We start from the raw sequence: 17,896 nt of genomic DNA on the forward strand, positions 1-17,896 counted from the left end.
CAGATAGAGTGGTCTCACAGTGCTAGGAAAGGCTTATTCTTAGAAAGTCTCAGTATCGATGGCATCTTGTTCATTGGGGATGAGGCAGTACCGTAACCATGGGAGTCAGATTTTTCCCCAAAATGGCAGGCATCAGGTTGTTAGCAGTATTAGGGTTCTTGGGTTTCCCAAGATAGAGACATCAAGAGGAAACCTTAAGGAATTTCCAGACAGATTTTTATTAAGTGTATGCTCAAGCACAGGGAGGCAGCACAGGGGAAAGGAAGGTTCTCTGAACTGGCTCAAGGGTCTGGCTCTGCTTGGCTGCTTTTATAAGTTGGGGACAAAGTGGGTTTGTGCAAAAAGGTGAGCTTGTAGAATTTTCCATATGGGGTTGGAGAAGCAAGCAGTTAGAAGGGAGGTAAAATTCTGCTTTCGTGGGAGTGGGAGAGCCAGAAAGTGGAGGGTTGGTGACATTCTTATTGGTGTTTCTTGTGGCTAATTGGGGTCCTTGGGATCACATAAGGGGCAGCAGGGTGATGTCAGTGCTGCATTTTTCTTATCTGGCGTTCTTGGGATCCTGAGCCCAAGTACCCATGCTGTCTCAAGATTTTAATGGCCTTCATTGAGTAAAAACTACACTCTGATCATTTCTGTCCTGTGCAATATCGTGGTCAAGTTTCTGTCACTTTTTTAATATTTAGCATCTAGTATAACATTTACATAAGTCATGAAAAGAGTATTAACAATTATCTTATACATGTTCAGTAATCATAAATAGTTTGACTATATAGAGAAACTCAGAATAAATATATTATTGTGACTAATATCATTAGCAATCAGGTAAAGACAATAAAACAAAATGTTTGCTGAGTTCAGTATCAATCTGTATATATGCAGGCCTTATTGATGTCTTGGGATAGTTGTCTACCTCTGGTATTGGCAGCTTCTTTTCCTCAAAGAGTCTTTGATGTCTGTAGACAGGAGTAAGATGTCCGTTCGCAGTTAGGTGCCTGATAAGTTCCCGTCCAATGAGGTTGGAGAGTGTCTTTTATTTGACGCTGTCTTCAATAAACAAATCTCCAGATGGCAGTCAACTGATCTTTAAAGTGTCTGTCTCCTGGGAGCTCCTTGTGAAAAGAAGGAGTTACCAACTTGGCGTTTTCTTGAAGTGACTCTATCAAACCTTGGCAATGGTATAAGATGTTTCTTTTCAGTAATGTCAGCTCTTAAATTCCTTCATCTGAGTCTAGTTTAAAGATACTGTGATGCATGAAGAAATGCAAAAGCTGAAAAATGGGGAAGCAGAGAGCAGGGAAGAACCCAGCAGTCGTCTTTGCTTTTTCATAGCCCTGGCTGTTTAATTTATAACCATGTTTGCCCATACACTGTACCTTAGAAGTTTTCCTACAGATGAGATTTTAACCCTTAAAACTTCAATTTCCAATGAAAATTAATAAGTAAGCAATTAGCATTCTTTAGCTTGGCAACTTATGAAGACATTTTATAACCTTTAGAAACAGGTTTTTCTGGCAAATATATTTAAGACATTTTATAAACTCTAGAAATATATTTTTATTGATTTCAGAGAGGAAGGGAGAGGGAGGGAGAGATAGAAACATCAATGATGAGAGAGAATCATTGATTGGCAGCCTCCTGCACACCCCTTACTGGGGATCGAGCCCACAACCCCAGCATGTGCCCTGATTGGGAATCGAACCATGACCTCCTGGTTTATAGGTGGACGCTCAACCACTGAGCCATGCCAGCCAGGCTTTTCCATTGATTTTTAGAGAGAGCAGGAGGGAAGGGGAGAGAGAAAAAGAGAAACATCAGTGTAAGAGGACACATTGATTGGTTGCCTCCTGAATGTGCTCAAACCGGGTCTGGGGATTGAACCTTCAATGGGCATGTTAATGTTCTAACTGCTGAGCCACACAGCCAGGGCCTGCCTTCTTAACTCTCATCTCTAGGGGACTCCCTCTCACTGTGTCACCGTCAATCACGTTATATACCTCTTTCAGGATCTTATCTGGCTTGCTCTTTCCTGCCCTAGATCTTTTTAAAAAAAATAGATGTTTTTATTGATTCCAGAGAAGGAGAAATAGAAGCATCATTGATGAACCCTAGCCAGTTTGCTCAGTGGATAGAGCATCAGCCTGCAGACCAAAGGGTCCCAGGTTTCATTCCAGTCAAGGCACATACCTTGGTTGCAGGCTCCTTCCCAACCTGGGCCTTGGTCAGGGCTCATGCAGGAGGCAACCAACGGATGTGTTTCTCTCACATCAATGTTTCTGTCTTTCCCTCTCTCTTCCACTCACTAAAAACCAATGGAAAAATACCCTCGGGTGAGGATTATCAAGAAAAAACAAAGGCTCATAGCCAGTTAGCCTGGAGGTCAAATCACCCCCGGTATTGCCAACAACAATCAAGGCTTAACTACAACAAGACTGCACACAAAGACCACTAGGGGGTGTACCAAGAAAGCATAAAAAATGTGGAGACAAAGAAACAGGACAAAACTGTCAATGGAGGATATTGAGTTCAGAACCATACTTTTAAGGTCTCTTAAGAACTGTCTAGAAGCCGCCGATAAATGTAGTGAGATCCTCAAGAAAACTAATGAGACCCTCAATGTTATGATAAAGAACCAACTAGAAATTAAGCATACACGGACTGAAATAACGAACACTATACAGACTCCCAACAGCAGACCAGAGAAGTGCAAGAATCAAGGCAAAGATTTGAAATGCGAAGAAGCAAAAAACACCCAACTGGAAAAGCAAAATGAAAAAAGAATCCGAAAATACGAAGATAGTGTAAGGAGCCTCTGGGACAGCTTCAAGCGTACCAACATCAGAATTATAGGGGTGCCAGAAGATGAGAGAGAGCAAGATAATTGAAAACCTATTTGAAGAAATAATGACAGAAAACTTCCCCCACCTGGTGAAAGAAATAGACTTACAGGTCCAGGAAGCGCAGAGAACCCCAAACAAAAGGAATCCAAAGAGGACCACACCAAGACACATCATAATTAAAATGCCAAGAGCAAAAGACAAAGAGAGAATCTTAAAAGCAGTAAGAGAAAGAAACTCAGTTACCTACAAGGGAATACCCATACGACTGTCAGCTGATTTCTCAACAGAAACTTTGCAGGCCAGAAGGGAATGGCAAGAAATATTCAAAGTGATGAATAGCAAGAACCTACAACCAAGATTACTTTATCCAGCAAAGCTATCATTCAGAACTGAAGGTCAGATAAAGAGCTTCACAGATAAGGAAAAGCTAAAGGAGTTCATCACCACCAAACCAGTATTATATGAAATGCTGAAAGGTATCCTTTAAGAAGAGGAAGAAGAAGAAAAAGGTAAAGATACAAATTATGAACAACAAATATGCATCTATCAACAAGTGAATCTAAGAATCAAGTGAATAATCTGGTGATTATAATAGAATCAGGGACATAGAAAAAAAAGAAAAAAGAAAAAACAAAGAAAAAGAAAGAAAAGAAAAAGATACACCATTGATGAGAGAGAATCATTGATCAGCTGCCTCCTACATGCCCCCATGACCTCCCCACTCAGTTCAACCACTGAGCCACACCGGCTGGGCCCCTAGATCTTTATATGCTCTCCCCCCCACCCCCCAATTATTGCTTAGAGAGAGGAAGGGAGAGAGAGAAACATTGATTGGTTGCCTAACCCAGTGGTCGGCAAACTCATTAGTCAACAGAGCCTAATATCAACAGTACAACGATTGAAATTTCTTTTGAGAGCCAAATTTTTTTAACTTAAGCTATATAGGTAGGTACATTGTTATTAACTTAATTAGGGTACTCCTAAGGCTTAGGAAGAGCCACACTCAAGGGGCCAAAGAGCTGCATGTGGCTCGCGAGCCGCAGTTTGCCTACCACCTATGTGCCCCAATTGGGAATTGAACCCGCAAGCCAGGTATTTGCCCTGATAGGGAATTGAACCAGCAACCTTTTGGTGTACAGGAGGATGCTCAACCAACTGAGCCACTCCAACCAGGTTACATGCTGAATGTTTTCCTTCTTTGTTCATTTTTTTTTTTTTTTAATATCCTTGGAGAGGATTTTTTTTTTTTTTTTTACAGAGAAGGGTAGAGAGTTAGAAACATGGATGAGAGAGAAACATCGATCAGCTGCTTCCTGCACACCTGCTACTGGGGATGTGCTTGCAACCAAGGTACATGCCCTTGACCAGAATGGAACCTGGGACCTTTCAGTCTGCAAGCTGATGCTCTAACCACTGAGCAAAACCTGTTAGAGCCTTCTTTGTTCATTTCATTTCATCCTTCTCTTGGCTGAAGTATTATTTCTTGGAAGCCTTCCCCTAACTAGGTTACTTCCTTTTATTATAGGCTTTCTCAATATGGTGTACCTTTCTTAACTATGGCTTGTTATATTTGAAGTTTTACATTTTGTGTGTGATTATTTGGTCAATGTGATCTCTGCATAGGATCATAGCAGTTCATCCTCACCATTATATTCTCGGTGCCTTGAGTAGTGCTTGGTAAATAATAGGTGTGCATAAATATGTCATTGGTTGGTTATTTACATAGATAGATAGGTAAAAATGAATGGTTTAGATCATGATTGTTCAGTAGAAGTATAATGTGAGTCACAAATGCTGAGATGGAAGTAGGAAAACAGAATCAGACAGCCTTAGGATGTTATTGCAAATAATTCAGTTGAAAGGTGATAGTGGCTTGGACCACAGTAGTAACGGTAGAGATTATGAGAAATGATTGGATTCCAGACTCATTTTGAAGGTAGAGCTGACAAGATTTGCAGATTTGCTGGTGGATTCCTTATAGGGTGTGAAAGATGAGGAGTCATAGGATTTCAGGTTTAAGCAGTTGGTAGTTACCATTTCCGAAAGTTCAGAAACCTGCAAGAGAAGTTTGGGGAGGGAGGCATATCAGATCAGTTTTAGATATATTGAGATGCATCATAGGCATTTAAGAGAAAATAATAGAGAAGGCAACCGAGTGAAAGTCTAGAGATCAGGGAAGAGGGCCTTATGATTTTTCAACTATTTATGGTGCCTACCCCACCCAATCTTTTCTATGATTGACAAAATGGTGATTTTTCAACTCTACAAACTACTTCCATACGTATCAGTCAGCACTTTTGTCCTTTAACAAAAGTATTACACGTGATTTATAGAAAAATATATAGGCAAACAAATTAAGGCAATTAGTCCTAATCATACAATTTAAAGGTAGTTATTATTAATCTTTCTTTCATACACTAACTGTATTAAAATTGCTGTATAATCCACGGAGAAGGTATTCTGTTCAGCTTTTTTTTTTTTTTGTAGTTATTAGACCTTACTATTATTGAAATGAACTTCTGTGAACTTATCTGAGATATATACCATTATGATCAGGCTATGGGGTAAACATAAAAAATCAGGAAAACTCAGAAATTTTAAGAAATAATCTAAAGAATTTTAGAGAATATGCTAGGATAGATTTTGGTAGTACCACAGTTCTGGTTGAGTGGGATGTAGTATCATGGAAGTACAACTGAATAGAAAATTTAATTTTACTGCATTTTTTCTAAAGAAGAACTATTGCTGTAGCCTATATACACTTTCAGTCTGCCCTGTTTTCAGCCCCATTTGGGGGCAGGTGCAGTGGAGTGGGATGAGCAGGAGCGGCGCAGCACCCAGCCCGGGCTCAGAATTCTACCCGGCGCCGCTTTGCACACTGCTTCGTGCTGTGCGGGCTCAACTCAGACAGCAGGCTGGAGCCCAATGAGCTGGCGGGTAAGGCCAGGCTGCAGCAGTGCAGAGGTCCACTGATCCCCGCAGGCCAGGCCAAGGGACCCCACCAGTGCATGAATCTGCGCACCAGGCCTCTAGTAGTCATAGTGATTCAGGAAATGTTTAATGTGTATACTTTAGCCAGTCAGAACTGTGGTTTATTGTCTTAATCTTAAAAGAAATAGTTTCATAGGCTAAAGAACATTGTGGAGTTCTATAATTTTTGCTAAATAAATTGATAAAGATAAAAGATTGATGCTATTAAGGGGGAAGAGAATAAACAATAAACCCTGGAAATGCGAAGTGTAAATTTTCTTCAGCAAATAAGTTTTCTGTTACATTGATGAATCTCTGTACTCTATCCAGTAGACAATGATGTGATTCTGTAATATTGTAATTCACTTATTGGACAAAAAATTAAGATACTAATTTTATACATTCTTATGAATAATGTAAAACACTAAACCAAATAGTTGACATTTTCACTGTGTTTACATTTTGACTCAAAAGCAGGCAGTTTCCACTATCTAACATAAGTCTGATGTATTATTCATTTTATCTTTGCTTTTCATTGAAAGCTCTCCTGACTGTTACTATCAAAGACATACAAAAGCCTAGAAGTTAATTTGAGATACTTAGGAGAAAATGTTAACTATTTTGTGATAGAATGTAAAAACATCTTGTTTATAAAATTTAATGAAATCAAACTCTTCATGATGAGAATTTACTTTTGAATAATGGAGGCAGAAAAAATGTAATGTCTTTCCTAAGACTTATTTTGGACCTTTTTCTTAAATAAAAAAAAATCTTTTTTATTGATTTCACAGAGAGATAGAAGCATCAATGATTGATCAGCTATCTCCTCCACACCCCCTACTAGGGATTGAACCCGAAACCTGGCATGTGCCCTGACCGGGAATTGAACTGTGACCTCCTGGTTCATGGGTTGACATTCAGCCACTGAGCCACCCCAGCTGGTCTATTTTGAACCTTTTTTAATTGTGCTTTCAGTAATGTTTCCATTAGTTTAGCTAACTAAAAGCATTTGATGAAAAACACTTTTTTGAAATACATTTATAGCTTGTGTCACCTCATTTGTAGGAATGGTGAATGAAATTTAGTGTTTGGTAACTTTATCCTTGTTGTACTCTTCATCTGAGGACTCTTCAAAAAAGTTATTTGAGCCCTGGCTGGATTGCTTAGTGGTTAGAGTATCAACCCGTGAACTGAAGGGTCTCAGGTTCTATATAAGGGTATGTACCTCAGTTGCAGGTTCTATTCCTGGCCCCATTTGGGCACCAATCATTGTGTCACTTGCGATGTTTTTCTCTCTCTCTCCCTCCTCCCTTCCACTCTGTCTGAAAATCAATGGAAAAAATATCCTCATGTGAGGATTAAAAAAAAAAAGAAACAACGAAAAAGTTACTTGAGTAGAAAAACAAAAGAATAACAAGAGTGTCCCACCAGCCAGAATGGGTTATGTTTATTGCTGTAGAGTATGATACTTCTAAGAATATAATTAGTTTTGCTTTTCACTTTCTACTTTTTTCTCTACAGCCCCATGATTTTGATGAATGTCGATTTGATATTAGTGTAAATGATAGCGTTTGGTATCTTCGTGCTCAGGATCCAGATCACAGACAACAGTGGATAGATGCCATCGAACAGCACAAGGTAGGGTCTCCAGTGTTTACTTGTCCATCTTGAGATATATTGTGTGTTACTGAAAAGTTGTACATTGTTTGGGTGGTAAAATTAAAGCAGTACAGAATTAAATTTGTGAAATACTTTTATTTCTAAGGGACTTTTCTATGATAAATATTTTTAATTGTTAACTAAAATAAAATATGCCCTTTTTAGTAAACCAAATCTTGATTTTTCAATTTAGGATTTGCTTCATAATAAATGCCATTTATATGATCTGGATAAAAGAATTTTTGAAATAACATTGGATTGTAAAACCCTAATATTTAAAAACTTCAATGTTAGGCTCATTATAACCATTTTGGATAAATTCTTAGTGTAAACATTTGCAAATCATTTTTTTGGTAAGTATGGAAATATCTCATAATAAACCTTTAGGATAATATATATATATATGCCACATTCTTGTAATTTAAAGCTAGTCTTTGACTTCTGCTATGATATTAATAAATCTGCGTTATTAGTTAATTCAGTATACCATGGTAAACCAAGGAATAAGGAAAATTATAAATTTACCATGCCACTCCTGAGTGACTTCAAGGGAACTTTGCACATGTTCACATACTTGCCTATACTTGTTCATTTGGGTTTTACAGAGTTGTAGTTGAAACGCCTGTTTTGGTTGAGAGGTGCAAAATATGTACACACACAAAGCAAGAAAAACCAGTCTGACCTTGGATACCACAGGCACATTCTTCTTGATATTGATCATGCATTAGCTTTTATTGTCTGATTATTGATTCTGAATTTTTCCCAGCCTAAAGAAAACTGGTGGTGATGTCCCTCTTTTAATCTCTGTTTTAGCTTTAGTATTATATTGGTTTTTGAAATTTTGTGGTCCTGGCTGGTGTGGCTCAGATGGTTGAAGCCAAAGGGTTACAGGTTCGATTCCCGGTCAGGGCACATACCCAGGTTGCAGGTTTGATCCCCAGTCAGAGTGAGTATGGGAGACAACTCAATGTTCCTTTTTCTAAAATAAAAATAATAAAAAATAAATAAAAATTTTGTGAATCTTAATTATCTTAGTATTAATTTAGAAAGTCTAAAAATGGGAACAGCTTTCTGTTATTTAAAAAAGAGATGAAAATAAAAAATATAATAATAATAAAAAGAGATGAGAATTACAGATTCTCACTGCGTTGGAGCCTGGCCTACCTGGAATCAGACACTGCAGCCTCTGCCAAGTATAACATATGTGGCCCTTGGTATGATAATTCATCTCTTAGTATGTGTAAGGAATAGATGGGATAATATATATAAAGTTATTTACCACAGTGGCTGATATATCTTCCCATTCATGACATAGTGGAAAAAAGAATGGGCTTTGGAGCTACAACTAAATTCACTAAATTATACCATGGTGTTTCTGGATGAAGAGGTCCGCATTCAGTGAGAGTTGCTAAATGCACATAAAGAGAATGGCCTAGTTTGTGAATTTAATCAGGGCCAGCCCTCTTAATGATTAAAGATGTTATTAAGTAGAACTAATTTTTATTTTTTTAACTGGGATGATTTTTAAAGGCTTAGTTGATTTAGATTACAGGGCTATTTTTTTTCTGTTTAATTAAGCACATTTTATTTTGCTTGTTTTTCTTAGCATACTTCCAGTTTGTATTTTCTTTTTTAATTAAGACGTATACATGAAGCATATATTTCTTCCATATTATTGATTTCTTTGTGTCTTTGAACAACAGATAGATATAATCTTTGGGTCTCTTTCAGAGCACTGTGACTTAAGCTGAGGTAACAGATTTTTGGTGAATTTAAGTTCTTAGAAAAGAGAGTCAGCAGCAAGTTCCAGATACATTGTAAACGTTTTCTTTCAGATTTCTAAAGATATTTTATTCATAGACAAGAAAGAAGGAATAATAATTGTTATTCTTAATACTTAATTATTAAATTTTAATGTAAAATATGTGATATATGCCAACTAAGCAACCTATCAGTAAATGTAAATTGCATGTGAATTGTAAAAGTAAATTGAGTTATTAAACTAACATGGAGGGAGAAAATTCAAATGCTATCACCAAATATAATCAGCAATTTATTTTTTACTTTTATTTTTTAGGAATGAGGTAGTGAGATGTTTTCTAATTCATTCTTCAATCTCACTAAAGAACATTGAATGTGGAATCTACGTTTATTAATTTTACTATTTAAGCATGAATTGCTGTATTGCTATTCAAAATTAATATCAAATTGTTAAGGCATGATGGTGATGATGATAATAATGATGATGATGGTGATGGAAGTATTGTTCTACAGAAGAGAAAACTGAGGTTTAGATTAAAATTAAGTAACTTGTCTGAGACTATACTACCTTCTAGTTTCTTAGGATTCAGTTTTATGTTGGTTCGCTTTCTATGTTTAAAAATAATTTCCATAAGTTTACCTTGTGCAGGTTATAGTATATCATCTGATTTCTACCATATATATGCAAGACATATATGAACTCATCTTTCTGCCCATGGATTGTCAAAAAGAGCTTTCCATTGTATTAATTGGTGTTTGAATACTGGATTCTGAGGTCTGACAAATATGGGATTGAATTCTGGCACTATTATGTAATAGCTTTGTGACACTGGTAAGTTACTTAAAGAAGGAAAGATGACAGTGCGCCCCCCCCCAAAAAAAAAAACAAACAAACAAGCAAGCAAGCAAAATAACCCCGTTATGATAAACCAAGAGTGTTGTACTTTAAAGTTGACCTGGATTTTCATCATTCCAACTCATTCAATTCATAGTTACTTCCTCATGGTCCCATATGTCCTTATGATGGTTGGACAGGACACTTGGAATAGCGGGTTTGTCTTTTTCTCTTTTAATGTCATCAGATGGTCTTTCGTTGTCTTTTTTTTGCTATTACCTGACAGGTTTGAGTAATTTGTAATATTTGGAAGAAGTTCAAGGTTTCTGTTCTTTTCCTTCCAGGAGGCCCTTACGCTCATTATAATAACTTCTGTGTACTAGTCCACTTTTCCCTCTCTCTCTCTCTCTCTCTCTCTCTCTCTCTCTCACACACACACACACACACACACACACACACACACACACACACACTAGCAGTTCTATCTTACAGGACCTTTTTAACAGTAATGTAGTGATGATGATAATGATAGCTAACATTTTTGAGAATTCACATATGCCAGATATGGTAATAAACTATATACATTATCTCATTTTAGTCTCGCAAACTTATGAGTTTAACATTATTATCCTATTTTTACAGATTAGGAAATTGAGACATAGGTTAAGTAATTTGTCCAAAATCAAACTGCTAATTAGTGAAGGAGCCAACATTCAGACCCAGGTCTATCTGACCTAAGAACCAGAGCTTTTGGCCAGCAAGCACTTCTGTCATCCTATAAGTATGTATGTATTTGAAATGTATTTTGTTGGCTTAAATCATGGGCTTTTTAAATTTCAATATTCTCATTTTAATATGTTCTTCATATCTCTTGTGTTTATTTTAAACCATAAGCTTCTTAAAGTTTCAGTTATACAACTTCTTTGTGTAGTAATCAGCAAAGCATTGAGCACATAAAATTTCTGTTGAAATAATTTTTCAGTATTTTAAAGCATGGGGGGAAATACATGATTTTTGAAGTGGGTTTCTTTTTCTTTTAATCTTTATAGTTGGTATTAGAATAATTACTGACAAAATTACAATGTAGAGTTCTATATTTTTTGTGTAGCTCTGTTGTTTTGTCCTCCTTGGTATTCATTTCAGAGTAATTTGCTCACTATAAGAAAAGTTTTAAAAGATGATTCTATTATATAACTTTTCTCAGTATATTAGAAATTGCACAATTCATTGTGACATTAGACTGGCCCCTGTGGAAGAAAGATATTCCTGAGGTCATTCTTAAATTTGAAAGATCTATTTCAGTTTAAAATATAGAAAGGGACACAGTATACCAGACCAGTAATTTTATTTTGAAATAGTGTGCTGGTTTTATTGTGTGGAGTCCATTCATATTCTACATTTCTCCTTGGATTTAAGGCAACACTAAATAAATGATTTTTAAGACGTGGGATTTTTTTTGTATTTAAATCTCTTGGTCATCACCCATGTTGTCTTGAGGTCAATGAAATGGTGTTTGTGAAAATTATTTAAAAAGAAAAAGCTGTATGAATGTAAAGTTAAGATGGTTGTTTCTTTGATCCAGTTAATACTTTTCTAATAAAAATGTGTCTCTGAATTATCAAAGGACCTCTGTATTTTCTGCATAATTAGTTTGTCAAGGAAATATCATAAATCATCTATTGATACTATTTACTTTTTTATATACATTTTCATTGATTTCAGAGAGGAAGGAAGAGGGAGAGACAGAAACGTCAAGGATGAGAGAGTAGCATTGATTGGCTGCCTCCTGCATTCCCTCTACTGGGGATCAAGCCTGCAAACCCTAGCATGTGCCCTTGACCGGAATCGAACCTGGGACCTTCCAGTCCGCAGTCCAATGCTCTATCCACTTAGCAAACCAGCTAGGGCTATTGATACTATTTAAAAGAGTTATAGGATTATGCCTAGAATGTTTTACAATTATAATACATGTGATTTTGACTAAACACAGTTTTTTCTTACCATGAAAGAAATGTACTTCTGTTGCTGGCGGATGAAACTCCCCTGTTGTTTGGGGGAGCAAGGATCTTGGGGCACTGCTGAAAGAAGCATTTTCAGAAGCCCCCACGGGGGGGGGGGGGGTGGAATGTGGAAAAAGGCTTTATTGGCATGGAGTTAAATTTCTCAGGTTCCAAAGTCCCCTGTCCCTTAAGCCAGTCCTGGGAGAGGTGCATCTGGGAGCTCAGTAAAGTCAGAAACAAGGCTAGTGTCCAGAGTTTCCGTTCCATGTTGCAGCCGGGTGTGGATAAGCACTTGGCCCTGATTAAAGTCCATTAGTCCATATGTGGAGCCCCACTACTGGCACAAGGGAGCACAGCCCCCCTGCAGACGGCCAGCATGTGAAAGAGCTCACTTCTTGGTTGAGAAGTTTAAATACTCAGGTTTTGTTTTGTTTTGTTCCAAGTGAAAGAGATTTAGTATCATTTCAGCATTTGGACATTATTTAGGTGCTTAAGTTAGTTGAAGACATTTGAATATGAGATATTTGATATTCAGTAATTATGTATTTTTAGGTGTGATAGTGGTATTGGGGTTATTTTAAAATAGTTTCATCATTTATTTTTTTAAATTTATCATCATTGTTGAAAGTATTACACATGTCCTGTTTTTCCCCCCCTTGACCCCTTCTAACCTGCTCCCAACCCAGGCCTTCACCACACTATTGTCTGTGTCCATGGGTTTTTCATATATACATATAAGTTCTTCGGGTAATCTCTTCCCACCCTCCCCCATCCCCTCTCAGATTCATCAGTCTGCTCCATGTTTCTATGTCTCTGGATCTATTTTGTAATTATTCAGGTTTTGTGCACTTGCAGTGGCCATGGCCATCCTGGCCAGTTAACTGTTTCCAGGTGTGATTAATGGGCAATTAGCCTCCCATGTCACTCAGATCTTACTGGGCATGTCTCTAAACTGCCTTTGTCTAGTACCTTCCTCCATCAATCAGCGGGGAATAGACTTGGAGAATGTTAAATGCAGCTTGTTCCCAAAGCTGTATCAATGATGTGCCTATATATAGTCCTTCCTTTTACTTCTTTGCTGTTAAATAATTACCAGGTTATTACAACAGTATCACTTCCACCACCACCCTCAGAAAAAAAAAGAAAGAAAAACTAGCAGAAAGGCTCTCCTGACACTATCAAATTTAGGAATCATGTTGAAAAAGTTAAGTTTTTTGGTTCTAACAGAGTTTGTGGTAATCATGACATTTCTTTATGTCCATAAGGGAGCAACCTTATTAGATTCTGAAATTTTGGTGGTCATGGGCCACACACTCTCCTCTCACATTTTGGAAATTACCCATACATGATGAGTCATAGGAAAGTGCACAATTAGGGAGAAAGAATCCAAATGGTAATTCTTACAGATGCTGATTTTATGTAGTGGGAAGTTGTTTTGTAATTTAACATTTGTGGATTTGTTCTTATCCTTTGTGAAGGCCCACTAATTCATATGTGAAGCTCCATTGACTAATTTCAGAAGAAAGGTTTATTCTCAACCTGAGAAGTTAAAGAATTTCTGTCTGAGGAAATAATGTAGAAAACAATTTTCGAAAATAACTTGTACATTTTACTTGAAATGGGTGTGAAAAAAGCTTCTTACCTAAAGATTCTTATTGGTTGAGACTTGTAAATGTACCTAGTACTCATTGTAAAGATCTTTTAAAAATTGTGTTGCTATTTGCCATAATGAAATCTCCACGTGTGCCGTGCCCCCCCCAACCCCCCTCCCCTTGCTGCCTTGAGGTCAGCTTGATTTTGGTGCTTTTCCTCTAATTTTGTTTTACTTAACATCTTCATTTGTTAAATTGGACATAACCTTATTAGAAAACTATTTTAAAATAGCTAGGTGGCATGCCGGGGTCCAACCCCAGCGGGTCCAGGGGTCCCCAAAGGTGGGGACGGAGTCGGAGAAGAAGGAAGGACACGGAGACAGCGTTCAGTTGATCAGCAGCCTAGCCAGGATCTCTAGCCAGGATCTCTAGCCAAGTTCTGGTCTGGATCTCCAGCGAAGTTCTGGTTAGGATCTCCAGCCAGGTTCTGTCCAGGTTCTCCAGCCAGGTTCAGTAGCCATGTTCCCTCGCTAGGTTCTCCAGCCAGGTTCTGTCTGAGATCTCCAGCCAGGTTCGGTCACCAGGTTCTAGTCAGGTTCTCTTGCCATGTTCTACAGTCAGGTTCAGTCCAGGATCTTTTGCCATGTTCTCTCCAGCGAAGTTCTTCTGTCTCCAGGCTCCGTGTAGGTTCTGTCTTCTGAATTCTGTGTTCTAAGTTCTGAGTGTTTCTGTCTTGTTACAACTGTATTTATACCAGTTGATTCAATCCTATCAATCTCTATTACAAAGGTTAGGGCGTTTCTTATCTCCATTCCAGGGAGTAAAGATTATGTAGTTTAAGCATGATTGTTCGTAGTTAAAGTGATTAATTACCCGCCTGGCACTTAGTTGAGGGGTTTTATTCCCTCCCTTACTTCAGGGGAAAATCCCTACCTGGGGATTCAACCTTTCTCGGAGAGGTGACCTTGGTTAAAACACAGCGCCAAGAAGGTGAGCAAACATGTTAAGAACCGTATGCCATATATGCCAGGTCCCTTGAAACAGCAAGGATGGACCGGCTCCCGGCAAATTCCCCCTTTTTTATTTTTTAAAAGCAGGAATTAAAAAGAAAAACCCCAAATGCTCTCTTATATCCATTTTAAGAGTAGGATTGGCGCTTTCCGCTATTACCTGAGTCCTGATCTATCACCCCAGGGAGAGCTTGCCAATCCTGCACTTTCCCGGGGTGGAAAGGCTGCAGTGGGGTTAAGGATAAGGCTCCTTGGGCCTACCTTCTCCCATGCCTTTACATTTACCTTTCCTTCCTCAGAAAAGCATGGACATACTTCTTATATAAAACGTTCTGTCTGGGAGTAACCTTAATTCCTCTGCTAGCAAGCATATGTGTTAAAAGATCAATACAGAGTCTTTTTTCTTTAGACTCAGTATGGCACATCTTCTCAATCTAAGTTCTGTACTATCCACCTTCTTACCCTACTTATCCTCTATAGGGGGGTCTATAGCACCCTGGTGGAGTCCTATCTGTCCCGAGTGTGGGGGTTCTCAATGCGGGGGGGCTTACCTAAGGGAATCCTGTTTCAGGAGTTCCCAAAGTTGTGGACGGAGTCGGTGAAGACTATCCACCCTCTTCCTATGGTGGAATCCTATCCGTCCCAAGAGTGGGGCTTACCTAGGGGAATGGGAGGCTTACCTAAGGGTCCCTGTTCGGGCGCCAGATGCTGGGGTCCAACCCCAGCAGGTCCAGGGGTCCCCAAAGGTGTGGACGGAGTCGGAGAAGAAGGAAGGACACGGAGACAGCGTTCAGTTGATCAGCAGCCTAGCCAGGATCTCTAGCCAGGATCTCTAGCCAAGTTCTGGTCTGGATCTCCAGCGAAGTTCTGGTTAGGATCTCCAGCCAGGTTCTGTCCAGGTTCTCCAGCCAGGTTCAGTAGCCATGTTCCCTCGCTAGGTTCTCCAGCCAGGTTCTGTCTGAGATCTCCAGCCAGGTTTGGTCACCAGGTTCTAGTCAGGTTCTCTTGCCATGTTCTACAGTCAGGTTCAGTCCAGGATCTTTTGCCATGTTCTCTCCAGCAAAGTTCTTCTGTCTCCAGGCTCCGTGTAGGTTCTGTCTTCTGAATTCTGTGTTCTAAGTTCTGAGTGTTTCTGTCTTGTTACAACTGTATTTATACCAGTTGATTCAATCCTATCAATCTCTATTACAAAGGTTAGGGCGTTTCTTATCTCCATTCCAGGGAGTAAAGATTATGTAGTTTAAGCATGATTGTTCGTAGTTAAAGTGATTAATTACCCGCCTGGCACTTAGTTGAGGGGTTTTATTCCCTCCCTTACTTCAGGGGAAAATCCCTACCTGGGGATTCAACCTTTCTCGGAGAGGTGACCTTGGTTAAAACACAGCGCCAAGAAGGTGAGCAAACATATTAAGAACCGTATGCCATATATGCCAGGTCCCTTGAAACAGCAAGGATGGACCGGCTCCCGGCAAATTCCCCCTTTTTTATTTTTTAAAAGCAGGAATTAAAAAGAAAAACCCCAAATGCTCTCTTATATCCATTTTAAGAGTAGGATTGGCGCTTTCCGCTATTACCTGAGTCCTGATCTATCACCCCAGGGAGAGCTTGCCAATCCTGCACTTTCCCGGGGTGGAAAGGCTGCAGTGGGGTTAAGGATAAGGCTCCTTGGGCCTACCTTCTCCCATGCCTTTACATTTACCTTTCCTTCCTCAGAAAAGCATGGACATACTTCTTATATAAAACGTTCTGTCTGGGAGTAACCTTAATTCCTCTGCTAGCAAGCATATGTGTTAAAAGATCAATACAGAGTCTTTTTTCTTTAGACTCAGTATGGCACATCTTCTCAATCTAAGTTCTGTACTATCCACCTTCTTACCCTACTTATCCTCTATAGGGGGGTCTATAGCACCCTGGTGGAGTCCTATCTGTCCCGAGTGTGGGGGTTCTCAATGCGGGGGGGCTTACCTAAGGGAATCCTGTTTCAGGAGTTCCCAAAGTTGTGGACGGAGTCGGTGAAGACTATCCACCCTCTTCCTATGGTGGAATCCTATCCGTCCCAAGAGTGGGGCTTACCTAGGGGAATGGGAGGCTTACCTAAGGGTCCCTGTTCGGGCGCCAGATGCTGGGGTCCAACCCCAGCAGGTCCAGGGGTCCCCAAAGGTGTGGACGGAGTCGGAGAAGAAGGAAGGACACGGAGACAGCGTTCAGTTGATCAGCAGCCTAGCCAGGATCTCTAGCCAGGATCTCTAGCCAAGTTCTGGTCTGGATCTCCAGCGAAGTTCTGGTTAGGATCTCCAGCCAGGTTCTGTCCAGGTTCTCCAGCCAGGTTCAGTAGCCATGTTCCCTCGCTAGGTTCTCCAGCCAGGTTCTGTCTGAGATCTCCAGCCAGGTTTGGTCACCAGGTTCTAGTCAGGTTCTCTTGCCATGTTCTACAGTCAGGTTCAGTCCAGGATCTTTTGCCATGTTCTCTCCAGCAAAGTTCTTCTGTCTCCAGGCTCCGTGTAGGTTCTGTCTTCTGAATTCTGTGTTCTAAGTTCTGAGTGTTTCTGTCTTGTTACAACTGTATTTATACCAGTTGATTCAATCCTATCAATCTCTATTACAAAGGTTAGGGCGTTTCTTATCTCCATTCCAGGGAGTAAAGATTATGTAGTTTAAGCATGATTGTTCGTAGTTAAAGTGATTAATTACCCGCCTGGCACTTAGTTGAGGGGTTTTATTCCCTCCCTTACTTCAGGGGAAAATCCCTACCTGGGGATTCAACCTTTCTCGGAGAGGTGACCTTGGTTAAAACACAGCGCCAAGAGGGTGAGCAAACATATTAAGAACCGTATGCCATATATGCCAGGTCCCTTGAAACAGCAAGGATGGACCGGCTCCCGGCAGTGGCAAAATATACCTGTTACTTCTTAGCATTTTAAATATCAAGGTCATGTAAAGCCATTATCTCTGTTTGCCATTTTTAATCAACTATACTTAAGGAAAATTTTCTTAACAGGTATTACAGGTTCTTTCTGTATTATTTGCTTTATAAATGATTAGCATATAAACTTAGCTTTGCATTTTGAATCTGATTTCATTGTAAAGGCTTAAGACTGTAAGTACAACTTTTTAAAGTACTATTTTTAGTATATGTTTTGTAAGTAATTTTATGAGATCAATGGACTAGAACAGCTGTGGGCAAACTACGGCCCGCGGGCCGGATCCGGCCCGTTTGAAATGAATAAAACTA

At 39.2% G+C, this 17,896-nt stretch overlaps 1 protein-coding gene across 6 annotated transcripts in view; it reads left to right on the forward strand.

Annotated features, from left to right (window-relative positions):
* The window catches only part of CERT1 (ceramide transporter 1), a 106,299-nt gene that overhangs the window by 11,131 nt on the left and 77,272 nt on the right, over positions 1–17,896 (forward strand). For all 6 annotated transcript variants that reach the window (XM_059694322.1, XM_059694321.1, XM_059694317.1 and 3 more), the window contains one exon: positions 7,329–7,445. In XM_059694322.1, the coding sequence (XP_059550305.1) occupies positions 7,329–7,445 (117 nt within the window). The remainder of the gene's footprint in view (positions 1–7,328; positions 7,446–17,896) is intronic.

This window comes from Myotis daubentonii, chromosome 4 (assembly GCF_963259705.1).
Source record: "Myotis daubentonii chromosome 4, mMyoDau2.1, whole genome shotgun sequence".
Lineage (NCBI taxonomy): Eukaryota > Metazoa > Chordata > Mammalia > Chiroptera > Vespertilionidae > Myotis > Myotis daubentonii.